Raw genomic sequence first — 23,655 nt, forward strand, 5'->3', positions numbered from 1 at the left:
ACATTTTTACCTATCCAGAAGTAATTTAAAGATTAATGCTAAATGTAAATGACCGTATTTTTTGGTATAATCCTTAAAAAATTAGACCTCTTTTCTGTTCCTCAGTGTTTTGGAAGAACGATTGCCTAAAAGACATTTGTGGAAAAGGCATTATTGCTCTTGAAAAACAGGGTTTTTTAATCCCTTTTGTGAATGCAGTTTCACATGACTCAATCAGTTGAAGAATATTTTATACTAAATAGCATAGCCTTGTCTCCCATGGTCCTGACTTAGAGCACCTAGAATTGACTCTCCCTTCCCTGATTTTATTGATAAAACAGAAATAGCGAGCTTAGTGACCTGAATTAGATTTCTGAAGGGCAGCCACAGAGCTGGTATGAGGGAGAGGGCAGGGCTGTGTACCTGGGTATCAGGGAGGAGGCTGGAAGGGATGACATCACCTCTTTCACTGTCAGTAAGTTGCTGGACGGCCTTAATTTTTATCATACCTTCTTGAAGACTATGCTGCACTCAATACAGTGAGTGAGTTAGTCCCAATTTCAGTAATTCCATCAACACTATGGTTGAACTAACAATAGTAAAAATAGGCCCCACTTGGCTTTCTTCTGACTAATTGTAAGTCCATGATAGAGCAGGAATTGAACAATCCTCCAAAGCTGGTGCCCAAATGAGTCACTCTTAAATTATACACTGTTTTTTCAGGGTATACTAAGGTACACTCGATCCTAAATAGTTCCTGGAAAAATATGTTTGTTCTTGCTTTGTCGTTGTGTTTATCTAAAATAAAAATATTGTATAACAACTTAATGTCAATAAAAACACTGACTCAGGGCTATACACCCAAAGTACATAGTTTGCTTTTCAGTGGCAAAAGGTTATGACATTTAATTTCTAGCCAACTTTTCCCATATCTCTATTTACTCTTCACATGCATACAGTCAGATCAAATACTGCCATGGGTAAAAACATACTGCCATGGATAAAAACACACTGCCATGAGTAAAATGCATTGTACAATAACATGTAGTTTCTACACAATGCAAATTTTATCTGCATACACATGTATGTGTATGTATGTGCACAAGTACATATTCACACAGTAATGGAAACAGTGATCTAGAAGGAAATAAGTCACTGAGAGAAATCCCATTCTGTTGTAGGAAAACACATTATGTTCCTTCAAAGTTCTCTATTTGAAGGCTTTTACTTCTACTGATTCCATTAGAAGTGTATTCCAAATACTGAAAGCTCTACAGGTTAGGACTCATTCTTCTGTAAGAAGAAAGTTTAAAATACTAATGACCTGTTTTTTTCCCACTGACATCCTTTCTTATCTTAAAAGAGTTCTTTTATTTTTGTTCGTGGTGTTTATCTCTCATCAGAATTGCAAGGATATGTTCACTTTCTGCAAATCAGTCATATCTGTTTGCTGTTTGTATTACTAGATTAAGAAAATTAAGCTTATGTGAAAGACAAATTTCATATTTTTTGTAATCTAAATAGTCCTCTTCTGGATCTGCCTTAGCTGTTAGAACATAATCGTTCAGAACAGTTCCAGGATTGTTGAAAGGGATATTTTTGTAACAAAAGTGTATTTGATTATGATTCCTATGATTCCTTTTGCCTTTTTCTCTCCTGCAATGCATGACAGTTTAGTGCTATTCTGTAGTCATCTCTAAAACCCTTTTTCTTGTTTATTGAATAATTTAAAGACTTTCTCTTTTATACTATTGAATGGAAGTTGTCTCCTCCTTTCTTCTCTAGCATACAAGGTCATCGAGTAGTTTATGGAAACTGTTTTGCACATTTCCAAACAGCTGTGTTTGGAAGTGGTGAAACTGAATTTCAAGTCACACGTTGTTGGAGAGCTACAGAAGTTGCTGTGATGGATCACATGCGCTGCTCATGTTGATCTGGCATTGTACCATGTGCTTCTAAATAGTCACAGGATTGACTGAGCTGCAGCTATTAAATGTAACTTAATCTATTGCATCTAGTTCTTGGAAGGAGTTTTTGTGACCAGGAAAAATATATGCCTATGACTTCATAATGGCCCTAGTGTGGCAGGAGTGCAGAACCACCCAGAGAATTTCCATGTTCAGTGCAATGTGTTTTATTGAAGCTTCATACTTACATGGAAACTTTATCCAGTTATCCCTTTTTCTCTTTTCATCATATCCTTTCATTTATGGCTAAAAAAAAAAAAAAAAAAAAAAAATGAAGGGAGTCACTGTAAAGTTACAATTAGTTTTCAGATAGCTATTTTGTTTCCTTAACTGTGGTCAAAATCAGCCCTTCTTCTCTATCAGCCTGTATTTTTTGTAGAAATTTGCCCCATTGCAAGCATGGAAAAGAGCAAAGTCAAGGTGTCAAGGTGAAAGAACCTCTTGGATGAGCTGTAAGTAAAAACAACAATGCCAGGATCCTAGGGAAAACAAGCAAACTAATAAACAAATCAAGCAGAAAAAAGGGGTGGGAATTCTTCCTTCCATGCTACATAATGAATTCTGACTTCATTCCTGTTTCAATAGAACCCATTTCTCTGCATCACAGATATAGCATCACTGAAATAGCATTCTGTCACTTATTTGAATATATTTAGCAAACCATGACAGCCATTAAGTATGAACAAGAAGATAAGAACCTTATTAGAAAAATAAATTAGGGTGAAGAAAAAAAAAAGACTCTTTTTGAAATATTGAAATTCTCAGTGTCATATTACACCTTGCTACTTACTCTGTTTCCCAGGGAGCACATAACCTCATGTTCCCTTTCTCACAAAGAAATCAGAGATGCGACTGATATGGAAGAGGGAAGCAAAAGGACAGTTCACCATCCCCAATTCATGGTTATTGTCTTTTCTTTAGAATGTCCTTAAGAGGGCAAATATTCCACAGTGGATCTGAGACACCTGATATAAAATCACTTCACAGTTTACATCAAAAAGCTTACTTTGATAGAGGAAATCTTCCCTCTCAATTTTAAAATTAGTGTCTTCTTCTGTACATGTTTTGCACAGATAATAACTATATGGGACAAAATGTACTAAGAATTAGGTCTCTTTTCTTATTTCTTTAATAACTCAGGACAAATCCTTAGCATTGGGTTACTAATGTTTTTTCAGATGTTTGAAATTACATCAAGGGAAGCATTTGGACTTGCTGACATTTCTGGATTTTGGAAGGGTATCTAGGTCTTTTTTCCCCCATGTTCTCTCTGAAATAACTGGCAGTCCCATTTCATAATTCTTGACATGCAGAACAGTTTGGCAGGTTCAGAGAAAAATTAAAAATAAGTATTGATTCTGAACACATTGCCCTTAGCAACGGGAAGGAGGGAATATAGGTGTGGGTGTATTCTTGGAAATATTGGAAACCCAAACGTAAGAATATTAAATTGTTTTGCTGCATTTTATTGCACTTTAGATCATTACAATTATATAAAACCTCAAAATATTGAATTACATACCCTCTAGGTGGGAAAGACAACTTCAAAAACAGTTTTCCATGGAGGTACTACAGATTTCTGAATTCACCTTCTTCAAAGGCTTTTCTTCTCACTACATCCAGATGTCTTTCTGTAAATGACACTGTGACGACCCAAATGTGTCAGTGCTTTAATCAGCAACCTCAGATTTTTCTTTTCTCTCTCTAAAAAAGTATTATCATGCAGTCAACACACTTTGAGGAATTACACCTAAGATGTTGTTCTAACATTTATCACAAAAATTTTCCATTCAATAACAGAAACTCCCCCTCTTTAGGTGCCAGCTGTAAGCTGAGAACATTCTAATAGCTCTCTAACACTGACAGAATCCTCCATAAAAAATTGGTTTGTGCCTGTGAGCATATATGTATGAAAAGGGAAGGATGGAAAATCTGGTTTTTATTTTCTGAAAGCAAGAAATGGCATGAGATGAATATTTGTTCAAAATTTCATGCTTTCTTCCTTAAAAACTCTTATTACAGCATGTGAATAATATGTATCTTGGCTATGATAGGGAAACTTTGTTATAGTTGAGTGGTGAGGACAGCTCTACCAACAAAGTCTTAAAACTTTTGAAGAGTTTTGAAGCTGGGGAAGGAATTTTAAAAGGAAGGTTCACAAGAAGTGAGAAAAATATTTTGCTTAAATAAGTGATGAAGGAGGCTTACTAGTATTTCTGGACAAAAGAAAATCTATGGATTAGTATGGCTCAGCATGAATTAGCAGAGGCATGCAGCTATGAAAAGGAAAACATATAAACAGAACTGTATAACTAAAACATGCAAAGTAATCCCTCTCCCTGCACCTCACTAGCAAAGATTTCATTAGAATAATTTGTTCTGTTCTTTTTTTCCTCTCCAAAACACACTGAGGGTTGGCTGAAATGCACGTAGAAGAGAGAAGCAACAATGATTTCAACTCTGGAAACCATGATCTACGAGGAAAGAATAAGTGATTTTGATTTATTTTTTTTCTTCAGGAGCAAAAGAGAAAAAGAAAGGAGTGTGGTGTGGAGAAGGAACGTAATAAATAAGCCATTAGCAAAGAGGAAGGGAGTAATGCTTTCCCTGTTTGTCGTAGATAAAATGGGAAATAATAACCTAAGTTGCAAAAGAAGGAGTTATATAAGATATTTAGAAAAAAACTTCTAAGAGTAAGAATAATCAGCTGCTGAGAAGCTGGGAAGTTCTTTTAAAACAGGTTTAACAAGTGTCTGTCCACACATACATATCTGATTCTACGCTAACTCAGAAATCTCTTTTCCTTCCATGATTTTATGTTCACTTATAATGCACATTTTAAGTACACCAATTATATAAACTTGCATCACATAATTGGTACTAGACCTTTTTCCTTAACCAAAACATGTTGTTATGGAATATTTCAAGTGCATCCCTCAGCCTGGGGGATGGATTCATGTTGGAGAAGTTGACGGAGAACTGTCTCCCATGGGAGGGACCCCACACGGGAGAAGATGAAGAGTTTGAGGAATCTTCCTCCTGAGGAGGAAGGAGTGGCAGAAACAATGTGAGATGAGCTGATTGCAACCCCCCATTCCCCTCTTGTTTCACTGAGAGGGAGGAGGCAGAGAAAATCAGAGTGAAGTTGAGCTAGGGAAGAAGGGAGAAGTACTGGGGAGATGTTTTCAAGATCTGGGTTTGTTTCTCACTATCCTACTTTGGTTTCACTATCCTACTTTAGTTTGATTGGTAATAAGTTCAGTTTATTTCTCCAAGTTAACTCTGAGATTTGCCTGTTATGGTAACAGTTGGGTGATCTCTCTGTCCTTATACTGAACCATGAACCTTTCCTTATATTTTCTCTCCCCAGTCCAGCTGAGGAAAAGAGTGCCAGAGTGGCATTGGCGGGTATCTGACATTCACAATGGGTCATCCCACTACAAAATATCTCAAAATAATAATGTTATAATTTTGAATTTTATTCAATGTATTTTATTTATCACCTAGTTATGTTTCCAATAAAATTGTTGATTTCACATAGAAATAAATTTTACTTTGATTAAAAACAAACAAACATTGGGCTGATTTTTTTTTTCAAATTTTTATTTGTGCATTTATAGGAAAATTAATTATTTAGACAGATCTATTTCATAAGTAATTTTTACTCTCCACAATATCCAGGGATGATTCCTCTGCAGGTAAAATAATAGTAAAATCTGTTTCATTGCCTGTGCATCACCCTGTTTCTGATGACCAAAGGGAAGTTCTTATCAGCACAGAAACTCCAAGGAGGCAGCTTATATGTTGGGACTTCAAGCAGTGTCAGAAATATCTCTGTTCAATGGTATCTCTGTTTGGGGGGTACATGCAGAGTCTGAAGTCCACTTCCTCCCACTAAGGATTTGCTCTGTTTTAATAAGATTACTGTCTGGGGAAAGACAAGAGTTGTTATAGTTTAATGGATTTAAAATGTTGATATAGAAAATTTCATTTTGGGTTTTCAAGTGGGAAAGGAACAAAAGCATGACCCATTTGGGATAGCTATGAATATTCTCTAAAATTTAAAATAAAAAGAATAAAGCAATCTTTTTCTAAATCTGAAGTCAAATATGTTGTTTAGAGATAGGTGATTTAAGTGTTTCTTTCCTTGTTCTGACCTCTGCTGACTATTTACTGTCTAGACATAAACAGCACAAACAAAAATATTTACTTTGTTTCCATAGGTTTTTATTCCTAGAATTAAAAAAAATAAGCAACAAATGAAACAAACAACAACCAAAAAAATAGATTGGTGGATAAAAGAAGTGTCAAAAAGTGCTATGATGAAAATAATTTTTTTTGGTAGTGTTTCTGGATGTTGCATGATTATTATGTTACCATCTCTGACAATATTTTCCATGTTTATTTTACTAGTTAAAATATTATAGCATAATTGAAACCAGCTACACTTGAGGTCTGTAGAAATATTTTCGCTTAAGGCAGAGCTAGATTTGATGGCAGTAGAATTAAGAGAGGTATGATGGCAAGCATATTTTACAGATGTTCAAGTTTGGTTCAGGTGCTCGAGTTTCTATTTAGATTCTGTGGCACTTTATTTTTATGGAGAGAATAAATAGCTCATTAACTTGCAGCACACAACGATTAAGCTCTGGAAAGGACTCACAGTTTGCCTAACTCCCTGAGTTCAGAACATCTGTTAGGGTCAGAAGCAAGCTGAGGTTTTCTTAAAACTCTTTTTTTTAAACTCTTTTTTCAGAAAGAGTATGTCAAGGATGGTGATTCAATTTCCTTTGAAAAAAACAATTATTAAAATTCCATCTACAATGAGATATATAACCACTGCCTTTTGTAAGCAGGTAGACAATCCTGATCCAATTTCTCAGACATTTTTTCATTTACTTCAGACCCACTAAACAGAGCTATTGGTAACTTCCCAAACAGCCTTGACAACAAATTCTAGTTCAAAATAGATTCACAGAAATTCCAGCCACTAAAATTCTGTCAAGGATATTAAGCTCAGAAAATTGCAACCACAGAATTAACTGACTCACCCGCTGATTTAAAGTATTAACTATGCAATTTGAATTACCTTTTCAATGGAGATTTGTATCTGGCAATATGGATGAGCATGCATAATTTGTAACATTGCCATGTGGTATTGTTTCTTCCCAGGTAGCTCAGAGGGGTCTGGTAGCCTGGTTAGTTACTATGTAAAAAATTTGTTTTGGGTGGTTTTGCACATGCCCCAAGAGGCATGCAGGTTATGTCGCTTTGGTGGTTACAAGTAAAATATTATGCTTTAATTTAAAAAAGGTTAAGTAACCTTACAAAAGTCACAGATCAGCTAATGCTGGCTGTACCCTGAAATGACCCTGTAGATATCTCCTAAGTATTAGAGAGTGGGATATGGTTGGATGAGAGCTAGTACAGCCTCAGGAGAGATTATGAGGGTAGACAGGAAAAGACAGTGTATAGGATTTTCTGTGTATTTACAGTAATTATCCTGCAGCCCCTTTGGGCCTCCCAAAAGATTTGTAAAGATTTGTGCCCCGGAGGTGAAAACAGGGAAGGAAAAAAAAATATAAGTTAAGACACGATTTAGACCTAGGTTTGATACTTTGAAAATGAGTAGTGAAAAAGATACTTATAGAAGACTTAAGACAACTTGGACTTGCTAATACTGAAAAACTTTTCCTGGATTAGGTAGTAAATGAAGAAAAGAGGTGAGGAAGGGATCTAAGTACCTAAATTTTCTAGTAACACTTATGCCAAGAGAATGCTTGGGGTTTTCATGTTAATCTGAGTCCATACTTTCCCTTGCAGGGGGTGCCAGAGTAGGAACATAAGTGTGAGTACTGCCAAGTAAGAATACAGTATTGGCGGTTTAATAATCTGAAAGACAATGTAACTGTTCTACAAGTGGAGTAGCTGTGAGCAGTGTTGGTGCCAGTCACAGGGCAGAAGGAATTAGAAGGTGAGCAGGGATAACAAACTAGTTTAATACACTTGCCCTGTGTCACAGGGTGGTGTTGGAATGTACTGCCTTTTAAATGACAGCAGCATTCTGGAGGTGTCATTAAGAAATGAAGGAATTAACTCAGGGGTGAAATCAGAATGTAAGAACCTCTCAGAAAGGGGCCTTCATATATCAAGACTTTGCCTGAACACAGAATTGTTGCCACAACCTCCCTGTTGCACCTCCTCCCTGTTCCCTCATCTAGCAGCTGCTTGATACTGCTTCAGAACTCTTCAGAAATTTACTTGGTCTCATATATTTGCAATAACAAAATACAAGGGTTTTTTTGTACTTATAAGCCTTAATTAAACCTGAGGCTATTGGAACGGGGACAGATTATTTTTGAAAGTGCTTTTACATTTATTTTCTCAAAACAGTGTGTAGTATAAAATTGTTTCTGTATTATGTCTGACCACAGTCATATACAATTCAAAAGTTTCCTACTGAGGTGTGATTCCCTTCTTGACTTATTTTTACTGACCTTCTTTTATTATCAATGAAGTCAAATACAAAGTGTAAAGTATTTCATTGAATGATCATTGGGAAGAGCCTGCAAAGCCTATGGGGAAAAGAAACAACTTCAATACTCATTGATTTTAAGTAATAAATCTTAAACACACAATTCACCAATTATTGAGTAGTACTAAATTAAAAATTAGTAATCTTCATAATGGTCCTATTTAATTAACATCTAAATAATGAAAGAAACTGTATGTTGTACTCCCTTGAGAAGGAAAAACAACAAAAATATGTTAGTGGTAAAATGTAGTATCTATTCTAGTCTGCAACTATTCTGTAGTATCTATCTATAAGAACATTCTCAGTATCATTTCAGATCAAAGTTCAGGGTTCTTACTGCTGTTTCCATATTTGTTCAGTGAATGTGTGAAGGGGTGAAGTCTGCTAGGAAAGCAAGAGTGTGGTGATACAACAAGCTATTACAAGACAAACTGAGTTACAGATTTGCATCATTAATGTTGCTGAAGTGTATGGGCTCACCTCATCTTAGTTATGAGATAATATGAAATTATCTATTCCTCAATGAAACATGTATGTCATATAATCATAGAATAGCTTAGATTGGAAGGGACTTTAATGATCATCTTGTTCCAACCCCTCTGCCATGGGCAGGGACAATTTCCAGTAGGCCAGATTGCCCAGAGCTCCATCCAACTGCTCTTGGACACTTCCATGGGTGGGGCATCCACAGCTTCTTTGTGAAACCTGTTCCAGTGCCTCATCACCCTCACAGGGAAGAATTTCTTCCTAATATCTCCTCTAGACCTAATGCCTTTTAGTTTCTAGTTTCTATCCACTTCCCCTTGACCTATGTAAAAAGTTTTCACGCCCTCGCAAAAAGTCTCTATCTTTCTGGAATGTTCCCTCCAGCTACTGGAAAGCCTCAATTAAGTCACCCTGAAACTTTCTTGTACTTCCTTCTTTGTGTTATGATAGTGTGACAACACATGTGTTGGAATAAGTGGAGTGGCTGTTTTGCATATCTAATAAGTGATGCATTTGTACTTGTAGCTGCACCTGTACTCTGAAGGCATCCTTACCAAGAGGAATCTACTCCAAAGACCTTCAACGTTTAATTTTGTTTCTGAGACATCATCACCCCAAAATGTTTCCATCACTTTCAAAGTGAATTATGATTTGTAGCATGAATAGCAATTATATTTTATAAATTTCTTTCTTAATAATGACTGTCAGTGGGTGAAATATCTTCAGGAAGAATGCATTTTGCTAAGTATTTTCCCTTGAAAACGTGTGTTCTCAAAACGTGCCGCAATCCGTATGAGGGGGCGCCATCTTGTGGTGTTATCTATACTGTCCTGAGAAACCACGGTGCCTTTGCCACAGTAAAACAAGAAATGGATGGGGAGGGACACCTGGCTCGTGTACAACTAATGAAGTGTTTTTGAGCTTGGTAAAAATGTCCAGTAACCTCCTTTTTTAAATATGTTAAACCTAGCTCGAGAAACTTATGGACTTATTCTGATCCCTACATGAGGTTTACTCCTCATACAGAATCACAGAATGGGTCAGGTTGGAAGGGACTACAGTGGCTCATCTGGTCTAATCCCTCTGTTCAAACAGGGCCATTCTAAAGCAAATAGCACAGGATTGTGTCCAGACAGCTCTTGAATATCTCTGGGAGGGAGATTCCATAATCTCTCTGGAAAATCTGTTACCCTGCACACTCACCCACACAGTAAAGTTCTTCCTCATATTCAGGTGGAAAATCAGCTCTATCATGCACTTTTAAAAACAACTGTTTAATGTCTTCTGAACCTGCCTAATGAGAATAACCAAATACATCTAAAGTAACACTGAGAAATTTTCAAGGCAGGTCAGTGTGTTATTTGGCTTGTTTCAAGAGGAAATAAAACATAAGTGGGTTTGAGGCTGAACTCAATACCTCAGTGGAGATTTTAAATGCAGATTACTTAAATGGAAACTAATACAACAAGTATTTTCAGCCTTGTGAGGGAAAGTGCAAAGCCCTGCCCCAGGACAGTGCCAACCCCCAGGCCCCAGTGTATGCTGAGGGATGAGCAGCTGGACAGGGTGTGCTCAGAGCAGGACCATGAGCCAGAAACGTGCCCTTGTGACAAGGACCCCTAATGCCAGCCTTGGATGCCCTAACAGTGCTGCCAGCAGCTTGAGGAAGGTGATTGCTCCCTTCTGCTCAGCACTGGTAGAGGCACACCTGCACTACAGTGTCCAGTCTTGGGGGATTTCATCAACTCATGTAAAAATTTGTGTGCAGTATGGAAAGATGATGGAGTCAGGCTCTTTTAAACAGTGCTCGGTGGCAAGATTGGAGGCAATGAGCACAAACCAAAACACAGCATGCTCCCTTTGAATATCAGGAAACTTTTTACTCTGAGGGGGACTGAGCACTGGCACAGGCTGCCTGCAGAGGCTGTGGAGTCCTCATTGTTGGAGATATTCGAAAGCTCTCCAAACACGGCCCTGGGCAGCTGGCTGTAAGTGGCCCTTCTTGAGCAGGGGTTTGTGCAAGAGGACTTCCAGAGGCCCCTCACAACCTCAGCCAGTCTGTGACTTTGTAATTCTGTGAAATAAATGTTTAAATATTTCATTTTTGGAAATATTAATAAATTTTTGAGAAGGTGTGATTCATTTCCAAAAGGAAAATCGCTCTGTACTTCTACGTCTGTGACTTTTGAGGATTGTTGTCCTGGGTTTTAAATTCACGAGCTTGTGTCTTATTCAGAAAAAAAAAAAAAAGTATGTTCTCAGATCTGATCATGTATAGAAAATACAGAATAAAATCCACTGTATGGATCATGTGAAATTGAATATTTTAAAAATATTTTAAAATATCTAGGTATTTCTAAAATTAATAGGTCACTATATATGCAATAGTAAAAAGAGGATATTTGATATGTTTTTCCACATCATTGTCTTGAAAGGGCCATATAGTTTATGCCATAAATCACATATTGATCTCTTTAAGATCTGTTACTTCTTTTTCCTATGATTCTCAGGTCACATTGCCTGGCTGTTACTTTCCTTTTTAATTGCTTGTTGCACACCTGGTATGGTACATTTGCAGTTTTCATGCTCTGGGAACTGCATACCTCATCATGGAAACATTTGCTACTGCAGTAGTTTCATGACATTGTTGCTTGTGAATATATCTGAACAAGGGCAGAGGTACCAGCTGTGCTTTGCTTTAGGGAAGACAAGAGGGTACAGATCTGCTGGAGCAACAGCTGTCACAAATAGCAAAGATCTGAGAGTTCTGCAGGTTCTGTGAAGGCTCACTCAAGATTTCTGTGAAGGCTCACTCAAGATTTCTGCTAAGGCTTCTCTGGTGCTCTTGTTTCATTTGACTGTTCCTTTGAGTAATTTCCATTCTACAAAGCTCCAAGCTACAGGCTTGCTGTACTGAATTACTTGCAACTGATAATGGAAACACTTCATTTGTGAGTATGTCAAAGTTGTTGTTTGGCTTCCCGTGTACACGATAAGCAAATTGAGAGGCGTGAACTGACATCGCCTTTTGTGGGCAGGGAGTGACAAACAACAAACATCTGAGTCGTCTCCTAAAGACAGGGCTGTTACTGACTGTGCTCTTTATAAGAGCATTAACACTGCTGTAATCAGATTAGAAGAACTCAGAGTGTTCTCAAATGACTTCTTATCTGCTAACTTCAAGTTTTCTATCAAGGAGTACATAGGAGCTGCTCAGAGACCTATAAAATTTTCATGAGGCTATTTTGCAGCAAGTGAAACTCTTTGCCTTTTTGATAATAAGTTCAGCAGAACTATTTTGGAGTGGTTGTACTTATTTCAATAGGCATTTATCAAGATAACATTCCCCAAGTTTCAGAACAAGGGGTTTTTTTCAGAGCTAGAGCCCATATAACAATCAAAGGCACTCTACTCAAAGGCACTCTACTCCTTTTCTCTCTTGCTTTCACTCCTGAAATACTTAATGGTAGTGCATGGTAACTACTGCTTCGGGTTTAATCCTTTTTTCCAGTGGTGTTGTCTGTTCCTCTTTTGACTTTAAATAACTTAAATTCAAAAATATAATAAAAATTACTTCACAGTTTCTGAAAAAAGATAAGTTTATTTTCTTTTTTGAACAAAATATCTACAATGACATGGGTGACACCATAAATTTCACATTTTAAACACTTCTGACTGCAGAGAATGTCAGTTTAAGTGCAATATGATACTGTAATACAATAAAAAGGAATCTAATAAAATCCATGCACAACACATTTATAGATTTTTACAAAAAAGGAAGTACTTTGAGATGAAATTGCTGTCAGAGAGAACTCACAGGAGAATATTTTGAAAACTCACAGACAAGTTATTAATACACTATCATATAAATTTTTATTTTTTTCTTGCTGTAGCCTTTAAAAAGCCAGGATCACTAACACACAAAATACCATATATTATGTTAAACCTTTATGTCAAAAGCTTATGGCACAATTTCTTTTTATACAGCTCACAATTCCACATTCATGGAACATCAGTAGCTACTTGAGTCCATTTCATCTGTTAATATCACTCTGATGTACATTAAAATACAAACATAAGAAATGTTTCTTGCATATTTCACAAAGATGAAAGTGAAGAAGTGCAGTAATATTCAAGAATGTAAAGAAGACAGGATGAGCCAACTCTTTTTCTGGCATTAATCTACTGCTTCTAGCCATCTAACCTGCTTCCACAAGCCTTCCAAACTGATAGTACTTCAGTAATTACTGTAGATTATTGTTGCCTGAAGACACCTTTTCTGTAACCACTCCAAAACAGAACACCCATTTTATTACTAACAAGTAGTCTGGTTTGAGACTTATATTTTTCTTCTTAGTTGTTTCAAAAGGAAAAAAGCTGTGAAATCTGATATTGTACTCATCTAAATAACCACATGATTGTGCAGTAAGATGTGGATAAATTTATTTTACTACCTCACAGGGGTACTGTATGTATTACTAGCTCATTCAGCAGTTTCACATTTTAAGGCCAAATTCTATTCTGTTGGATTAGATTAATTTCTATGATAGTTCAAATGAGAGTAGAAGCTGGACGAAAAGTGTATCTTTTGCAACCAATCATGTCAGCTTGGGCTGGGAATGGTATAAATAAATTCATTTCCTTCTACTATAAAATTATTGCTGAAAATAATACTTTTTCTAAGGTCTTAACCTTAGACTTTTTATCTTTCCCTACTGTTAAAAAATATAAGGTTTTGTACAGTTTATTATATTCTCTCTTTATCTACATGATCAGTCTACAGTTCTGTAAGGGGTTATACACAAAGTGGAAGCAATATCTCACTCCTTAAATATAAAGTGCACATTAAATCACCTAAATATTTCTGTCTAGTGAGTAAACATAATCATCTCTCACGCATCACAAATGATTCTTTACAAAGCAGATTTTGGAATGAACGATAAGAAAAGGAATCCAAAGAAACCTAATGTATGAAAAATAATTAAATCTTAAGTAAATGCTCTATTCCTCCTGAATTGCACTAACCTGTTTAAACAATACTGCTTGCTGTCAAAAGTCCTTGAAAGTAAAATGTACTTTATTTTGGTGTTAAAATAGCTGAGTTCTAAGTAGTACAATATTAGTATTCCTAATTCCCTTACATCTTCACATAGTTTATCAGCATTATAGAGAAAAAAACATCCCTCTAACCATGCAAGCCTACTGTGTTGATATTTGAATCTAGTTTTAAAAATAAAATGCATTTTGCTGTTTGCAATTTAAGTAGGAGTTTGGCACAGTGATAGTGGAATATTTCTACTGCACCTCTAAGGGGCTTTTCTTCTCCTCTCTCAAGGTGCTGAAGTTCTTTGCCTTCTGAGGGGTGACACGGATTGGGCACATCTCTCTTTAGTGCAGAATGAAAAGACAGTCATGTGAGAGATTCCAGGCTCTGCTTTGGGCTTTCTCACTCCCTGTGGCTCCTGTTCTGCTATGCACAGCCCAGACTTTTCATCCTGTACCTTCCTGTTTTGCTTCTCTTTCTATCAAGAAAGAGGATGGTGTGGAAGTCAATCTGCGCAAGGAGAAATCACTGTCACAAAACAACATAAACTTTGCAGCAGATGAAATAAATTGTTTCCCCCTGCAGTTACTGCTTCTACCTGAGCAAATGTTCCTATGGAGACATGGCAGGTCTGGGAAAAATACTAAGGGTGCTTGACCCCTTTTTTCCCCTCATGGTAACTGTGTCAGCTCCTCAGTAGCTCTGTAACTGGGCTATTCCTCCAGATCCTACAGTGTCTCTGCTCTCATTGTCTTACAATGTCCTTCTAGTGCCAGTATTTAATTTTCAAAGCATAGGGCTGGTCCACAAAAACATGACCTGAGAAGTACAGGGTCTGCACCTATGTTGAATGATGACTTGGGACGAAGCTGCATTATCCTGTCACACAGGGATTGTGCTTATGAGAAGCTGTCTGTGGCTTGCCAAGGACTTGTTCTCAGCAGAGCCCAGGTCCAGTGATAGTTAAGTGTGGTAGCTATCACTTCTGCCTAATGAATGGGGTGTTTTTTATATGTAGGAGGAAGACTGCTAAGTGCCATTTACCTCAAGCATTATCTCTGTGATGAGTGTTTTTCTGCATTTCCCATCTCTTTGATGGGAGGGCAACAAAAATGCTGCAGTCTGGTAAGTACTGCAGAGTACCTTTCAATTCTTGCACCTTAACATCATTTCCTGATGCTTCACGATACAGTTGCAAAAATGTCATCTCACAGTAATCTTAGCTGATGTCAGTAGCTGTTGATTCCAGCTTTGCACAGAGGGCTGGCATGCCTGCTGGCAGTTTTGGACTATTCCTGTAGTAAGTGGTGAATAGCAGGCATTTGTGCCTTGAAGTTTCTTATCATCTCAGATGACATTTCTCTCTTTCTCTACCACGTGACTTTATACTAAGTAATTTAGGAATAATCTAAATGAAGCTTAAATTTAAAGTTATTATTTCTTTTGAAAAACACATTAGTGGACTACAGAGGCTTATGTTACCTTGGTAAATGTTATGATTCCATTAAAAAAGTCTACAAAACCATCAGCTCTAGAGAGAACAGATTTTGGTTCCATTATATTAAAATAGAATCACATGCCAAATATTATGTGCATTTGAAAACAGCCCTTAAACAAAATACAGTTGATTTTGCTGATAGCAGAAACATGTTAACAACCCTTTCCATAAAATATAACTAACCCTAACTTTGAGAGAGGTGAATATCAATCATAAATTTGTGATACCCCCTCACACCTTCATAAACGAATGAGATTTTTGGAACATGCACATAAAGAAACCAATAAAAAAACAGACACAGTATCAGAAAAAAAGAAAGCAAAAAGTGAATTGAAATAATTTTAGATTATTAAATGAAGCAAAATATAAAACCATAATAGTTTTAAAATAAAGGTGGAGTATATATATATATATATATATATATATATATATATGTATATGTTCTTTCTGACACAATTTAACAAAATATGAGAGCTACTATTATAGAATCTCTCTAAGTAATCCTGGGAGAAAAACAATAACAAACCAAACCAAACCCAAGGTTGCTATGTTACAAGCCCCAGAACAGAGTTACATTGCTTCTGTTACTTCATACGCACCATGCCTTTGGCAGTGCACCAGATGTTCGCCTCCAGCCCATTCTGCTTTTGTATACACATTCTGATCATCAAAGAAGCACAAATTTTAAACATGCCCAAAATAAAAATATTTTGCAATGAGAAGCAGCCTCACTGACTGGACTTAGAGTATCTAATAACTAAATGTTATATTTTCACATCATAGCATGGTTTTGTTTTGCCAATAGATTGACAAAAGTAAATACTCTTGCCTGGACACTATGCCATAAATGTGTTCTATGGTGTTACAATTCAAAGAAGCAACTAACATGGCTTATTTAAACCCAAACAGGGAAGATCTAAGAGTTTTAATAGTTGTTCTCCTATTTCTTAATGTGAAATCCAGTAAAGTAAAAGACCATCCAGGTCTTCTTCTTTTTTGTTTTAGAAGAGCTGTGTGTTTTTCCAAAGCTGTGAAGTGCTTCTTAACCAGTATCTAAGTCACATTAGCAAGCTTCAAGGAATGAGTCAGAAAATTTGACACATTCATAAATTAAACTCCCTGGAATTATGTAATATATAGGAGATGAATGTGCATAAACATAACTGTATTCATCCTCCAAATGCTTCAGTGAAATGGTTGACTCTTTGCTTTCAGTTTTGGTCCAAGATCTCTTTGCATTGAATCAAAATGAAGCACTGCAAAATTTTGATGTAATTTGTCTATTTCACAAGCTGTATCAGTTTTATGAATTGAGGAAAAAAACTCCTTAAAATATAAAAAAAAGATTAAAGAATATGCTTCAATTATCAAAGAATAGGAAATTAAAATAAAAAACATCCTTTGCAGGAATCAATACTTTAGAAATTTTAGTATATTTCTCATATGAAATGTAGACTGTTAGGCTGTATACCTTGAGCTGAGATTATTTCAAGGTACACCTTCCAGGGGAACAGTAATATGAAGTACATTGAATAAATTAAATGACTTAAAACGGTTAAATATGTTCACTGTAAAACCACCAGTACTGTCCTTAAGACTACGTCAAGTCCTTTAAGCTGTTTTCTCCAATCCGTAATTTGTCATAATATTGTAAAATTAAAAGAAAACTTACAAACAAACACTAGTCTATTCTGTAATACTGTGGGATTTACCTAGGGTATTCTGGAAACATTTTTAAAATTAAAAATACACCAGAATTTAAAAAATTTAAGGACCATCAAAGAGTACTGTACAATTATACCACTATGTAACAATATGTATAAATACTTGGCAGTAAAGCTTCAGTAGAGAGTGATTTTCAATGAAAAAGTTGTTAATATTTAGTTTGACAAGGAAAGTTTGCAATAGCAGATGTGTCTTCTCTGGGTTTCCTTCTTCCATCCCACTCTAGCTGGTCATTGCAGGCCATGCAGGATCCTTTTTCTTCCCCTCCTTGTTTTTAACTCTTCCAATCACTCATCTGATGTGCATATCTAACAAAAAGCCTCCTGCTGAGTGTGACAGCCAGATCTTTATGTACTGCAAGCCTCAATCTTGTTACTGGTGGATGTCCTCATGCCTGATGATTTTGTAGATTACCCAATAAAAAATGTTGAAAATCAGAAAGGCTAATGGGAAACAAGCTCTGGATATTGTGTCTATCTTCTTGGCCCGGTCAATGAATACCTTTCTCATCTCATCAGGGCTTTTTGGTACAGGTTGAACAGGATTATTTGGCCCCTTTTGTGTTATTCCGTCTTTTGCTGGCACACACGGGCCCACTCCGTATGCTGTAATGCTAAACTGACTGTCACGTGTATCATCATCCTGTTGGAAAAAAGAAGAAGAGAAGAGAGAAAAAGAGCAAGAAGTGGTTTTTTTTTTTTAATTATTGTTTACAGAAATCTCACCTGCTGCTAAATACCAGTTGCACCATTACCTCATTGACTTCTTGAATCCACACCTTATCTTAACTTGTTGAAATTTCATCCCTATCAGTCTGCCAAAAATATTGCTGGATTGTTAACAAGCACAGAATTTTTCTGTTTGTTTAGATTCTGTAATCTATTTAGAGAAATGAGAAAGCCTAGTAAACTAGTGGCAATTGGGCACACAACTTCTGATTTGGTTTAAGTTTCCCCATTTACAGTAACTATGTCCAGTCTTCAAAAGGACAAATTTCACATTGCTGTTTTAGAAAACATCTATTAAGTCTGTACATTGCCTCACGACCCAGGATCCTGGCCTCTAGGGATGCTCATCATAAAATCACTAATGATATGCACATTCATTATATTAGTGAGAATTCTGCCTATTTGGCCACTGTATATTTAATTAATCTTATCTGTATGCCTAATTTCTGCTGTTCCCTGTGAATGCATCAAATAAAAAGAATAGTAGGCAAAGTGTCTTAATTTAAAATAAAGGAAATGGAAGCTGAAGGCCAGATTTTTCTTCTGACTCATTCTTTTGTCAATTGAGGGGAAAACTGGCAAAGACATTCAGGATTAGGGAACTGTAAAAGAAAGCGATTCTTAATCACATGGCACAGAAATGAAAGATGTTTTGAAGATACACATATTTTCATAGCATACAATTTAAAAATGTATCTTGTGCCTGGAGACATCTTTTTTACTTCTCTTTACCTAGGTGTCCTCGAGTAATAAAAAAGGCACATATGCAGACAAATAAATGATACATAATCTGTGAAGTCAGGGCTGGATTTGGTTCTGAAATATATTCCAGTGTACTCCTTCTTTATGTAAACTATTCAAGAATAATTATGTGATTTTGATGGCATTCACCATTTTTCAATAGTAATTTTAAATTCAAGAATCTCTATTTTTCATGTCTAATTTTAGCCTCTTTGCTTTAGGATTTTACACTTTTATGAAATATAGAAATTATTACACTAATTCTTAAATAAGTATTTTGAAAAATGGTTTTTATAACTATTATAAAAACAGTTGAGCAGCTATCAATTTTTCTTTTGTAGGAGAATTTTTGTTTTTTTAAAACTTTTCCTAGCTGAAATTAAAATAAGTCCAAAAAATATTTACTTACCCAAGCAAGTCAAATAATTACTATCTCAATTCAATAGTTAGAAGCATTTTTTTGTTTTTCTTTAATCTCTTACTTTATAAAAATGCAATTTCTCAATGAGCACAAATTAAATCCAAAATTGCAAATTTTTCATTTTGAAAATGTCTGACATTTTGAAAATCTGAAAAAACTTTTTAATGAAGAGTTAATTTTAAAAATTTAAGTTTCATGAAATAATTGCTAATTGCTTTGTTTAAAAAAATCAGACTTTTATTATCAATATTAATTGAATATGTTAGCTACAAAAGAATGCAGATAAATTACCACATTTGAAGTGAACTACTTCGCCATCAGCATGACCATCCAGAAGAACTGTAGATATCAGCCTACTGAAATACTTCATATATGTAAATTGAATAAATATTGAGAGTGATAAAGTTCACTGAAACTGCTATTTCTAAAATCTATATTAGAATTTGCCTTAAAAAAAAAAAAAAAGAAAAATTAACATGAAAGAAAAGGAGGAGGAAAAATCACTGACTGACTTTACTATGAAAATGAAAAACAGAAACACAAAATGATAGGATCATTATTTGATGACGTGATAAACCGAGATTTAATTACGGTAATAGTGTTCCTCTCCTGGCAGCTAAGAATGGAAAATAACATCTTTAATATAGTTGTATTCTATAATAGTTGTAGTCTTGTGTTGCAGTTAAGAGAAATATTAAGTTAGAAATGCATGTACTGTGAGAATTTACTATAAACTTGCCATTTAAATACCTTCATGTGTACTGCGCAGGCTGAGTAAGATAATATAATGATGCTTTTGACTACCAGATTTCAGCTGTGCATGTTTTCATGGCACATATATTAAGACTTTATTGTCTTTGTTTCAGGTTTACCTGAATGGGATGATCCCCTAGAATGTTTTAAAGGCCAGGTGTCTCCTTACTTTTGTGCTTGCAGACCTCCTGTAATTCATCTGCAAGCAGTCTGGCTGGAAATGCTCTTTGTAGTTGAACTGATGTGAAGCTCCTTGTAGGAGTCCAGCATTTCTGCCCAGTGTCTGTTGGATGGTGTCTCCACGAAGACAGGCAGGATGGCTGGAGCCATCCAAATCATGCCCAAGTGCTAGGGCTGGTGGATATGCAGGAAAGGACATTCTGGAGCATACCAAGAGCCACCAGAATTCCTTTGAGGGGCAGCTGCTTGAATATTCAAAATGGGGTTCTGCAAGTTTTTGAGCAGATCCATAATGCAGAAAGATCACTAGGTTAGCTTCAGATTCATATCAGAGGGTGCTTGTGCACAGGAGGAAAGATGCAGTTGCTGTTGTTATCAATACTAACTTTGAGTGCCTTTTTAAAGGCATTTATGTCCATGACACCCCTTTTCTTTTTTTTACTATTGATTGACTTGGCTAAAATCCCTCTTTTTGACTAGAAATATGTCTCAGAATGCATGTGTCTGAGTCTACAGATGTAGAAATATTCTGAAGGGCAATACTCTTTATGACCCAATTGAGAGCCTTTACAGTGAATCTTCCTGAAAAAGTCCTGCATATTGGCTGAATGAATAGAATTATTTTTTTAAGTAATAAGGAAGCTTTTGTTTCTTTTGCAACTTTTTAGTGCATTATCACTACAGAAAGCTATATATTATAGATTTTTGAAAGAACTTAAAAAACCTTATTATGAATGAACTTTGATTTGAATACATTTTTCACCAGTTCAGCTACAGAATTAACAACTTGAAAGTTGTTCTGCATGCAGTTACATTTAAATGTTTTATAATTTCTATTAAATTAATGTAATTAAGGAATGGAAAAAATTTAGATAAGTTTTATTTGGAAAGTTGGAATTCTTTGGTGGTCTGACAAAAATAATTTCGATCCATTTACTTCTGTATCAGTGTTGTTGTACAAAATACTTAGCTATAAATTAAAAGAAAACTGTGAGTCTTGTGGTCTTTTGACTGTGGTGTTTTCAGTTAGTGTGCTTAGTAATACATTTATCTTGAGAAATAACATGTATATAAGGGCTGAAAATAACTCCATCGCTGTTTGATTGGAAAGTGTCGTAACAACTCAAAAACTTGACTTGAAGCCTTGACTTTGGTAATTTGAGCACTCTCTTTTTTATTGCTCAGTTTTGAGAAGACAAGTGGTATTAAGTTGTTTTGCACTACAAACAGTGCAGAATTTTAGCCCTATGTTTTGATCCAGATTTAAACAGATCAAAATGCATTATAAAATTAACAAGACAGTACCTTTACTAACATTTCACGTCATCACATACAGGTAGCAATGAAGGTATATGAAGTTCACATGGGAAGATGTTATTGAAGACAAAAGGACAGGGCCTCTGTTAATGGTTGGATAGCACATTATGACAAATGGGACATCTTCTCAATGGTTTACCCTTAAATTTGTACTGTAGATTTGAGGCAAAGTCCCGTCTATACGTCCTGCACTTCTCAAGCCATTGCTATGCTGTAATGATTCACTGATTTCATTTCCATCAAGAACTCCCTCAAAATACTTTCATCAAAATGGATGGTTGACCAAAAAGAAAACAAAAGAAAAAAGGTGTGATTACCATTAAAGACAATCTAGTTTGCATGTCTATTTTCCTCTCTAAAGATATGGTGATCTTTAGATTTTGAAAATAGAACTAATAGACTGAATATTCCCAAAACCTAAATAAATTAACAGCTAATCTAAAATCAAATTATTCAGTATATGTACACAGGTAATATTTTGCCCATACAATGTAAATGCAACTAAGAAAAAACAATGATCATAGGTGTGTTTCAGTATCCCGGTATGACTTCTTTTTCTGCCTTTTTTTTCTTTTGTCTTTTAGGAAGGAAATGAATATTTAACATTCATTCTGAAGGAGTGGTAACATAATATTTCTGAATAGTTCTTTTCACTGGCCAGGTTTTTTTTGTCAAAGAACTGTGTCTCATATACTAAGAGTCAGATGAAGTCTCAAACTGGGAACCAAAAGTCCCTTGTTCTCAGGATTTGTTACGCCATTTGTGTAATCATAAAGACATTATAGCCTTTAAAAAAAATCTCCTATACCTACTGTGATGCTTGTTGGAAAAAAGCATTGAGTAGGTTGCACATTATGTTGCAACAACAGTTTTAATTTGTAAATGAATTTATAACAGAACCCCAGACACCTCAAAATTTTTGCTAGTTCTGTGCAAACTGGGTTGGGCCTCTGAAAAGAAATTGAAAAGAATTTTGTCTTCAAATAATTTGGAATCACTGAATGAAGTCCATACTTACAAGCATAAAAACAGGGGCCAGAGGGTGCAGTGGTACCTAAGAATTGCCTTTGATGATGCTGCTATTGTTGTCTGGGAAGGGAGGCCCAAATGAACCAGATGGTGTGTAAAAAAGGCAGTGACTATAAGTGGAAAAAGCATAAGGAAAATGGGAAAGATAGATGAATTCTAGATGCCAAAATGTCTTATTGCAGTTCTGTACAGAACTGCAATTTTCATAGTAATAGAATTTACTGCAGGGGTCTTATCCGAATTCAAGCATATGCTTCTTAAAAGAGAGATTCCAGCTCTCCTGTGTTTTCAGAAGGACATAACCCATAGTTTAAATTAATTTTAAAAATATTCCAAACTGTGAAAACATGAAAATTTGTTTGAATGTATGTTTAGAAATAAAATTGAATTCAATGAGTCGAACAAAGCATTTGAAAAATACAGGAGAATCAGTAAGTATGACATTTAGCCAGAGAGAACCAGCTTTGTATTAGTTGGAAAGCCAATGTCCCTGCAGGGTGTTTCTCTGGAAAAAGACCCAGAAGATATAGAAGATCAAAATCATGATATGGGTCAATAACATGATGTTGTTTAAAAGGCAAATTGTAAACCAGATTGGGTAAAAAACTGTATAACTTGATCACTTGATCCTTTGGCTGCTTTCAACTGTTACACAATAGGTTTCATGTTGATCATGTTGCAAACATAGTTTTGAGGAATTATATGGACTAATTAGGAGAATTTCCAGGGAGGGTGAATGAGAAAAAAACAAAACAAAACAAAACCCCCAAAACCAATGCAAACCAAAACCAAAAATTTTGTTCACTGGGAATATTTATAGAAAAGACTGAATGGAAATGTGCAAATGGTGACATGAAGGAATGAAGCAATCTGGTTTCTGTGTCTTTTCTGGACAAGCTATGACAGGCCAAAAAAACACATTAGGAAAAAAATATTTTTAAACAATTGGAATAGATTTCAAGGGACCTTGTGGAATTTTTTTTTGGCTAGGATGAATTAGGTATGAATGATCTTTACTTAAGTCAGCAAAATGGATCCACTTACCTCCCAAAGACACTGAAATTCAATCATAGAGCTTTTACCTTTTTTACTTGGTAAAAATATTTCTTGCAACAAGCATATCTTACTAATTACAAAGAAAATAGACTTTGGAAATTCTTCAGCTGCCCTACACATACCTGAAATGAAACATTTTTTTGCACTTTTGCAACATGTCAAATCACTAGAAGTTTTGCTGTACCCTTGTAGATAA

At 35.6% G+C, this 23,655-nt stretch overlaps 1 protein-coding gene across 3 annotated transcripts in view; it reads right to left on the reverse strand.

Annotated features, from left to right (window-relative positions):
- Positions 1-12,548: 12,548 nt before the first annotated feature.
- GLRA3 (glycine receptor alpha 3) overlaps positions 12,549-23,655 on the reverse strand; it is an 86,377-nt gene continuing 75,270 nt past the window's right edge. For 2 of the 3 annotated variants that reach the window (XM_071432101.1, XM_071432103.1), the window contains 2 exons: positions 21,514-21,633; positions 12,549-17,876 (listed from right to left, as the gene is read on the reverse strand). In XM_071432101.1, coding sequence (XP_071288202.1) covers positions 17,607-17,876; positions 21,514-21,633 — 390 coding nt within the window. In that variant the 3' untranslated portion in view covers positions 12,549-17,606. The remainder of the gene's footprint in view (positions 17,877-21,513; positions 21,634-23,655) is intronic. The other variant, XM_071432102.1, reaches the window with a different exon arrangement.

The sequence above is a fragment of the Agelaius tricolor genome, unplaced genomic scaffold (genome assembly GCF_023055355.1).
Source record: "Agelaius tricolor isolate 1412-34295 unplaced genomic scaffold, bAgeTri1.0.p SCAF_8, whole genome shotgun sequence".
In the NCBI taxonomy this organism is placed as follows: Eukaryota; Metazoa; Chordata; class Aves; order Passeriformes; family Icteridae; genus Agelaius; species Agelaius tricolor.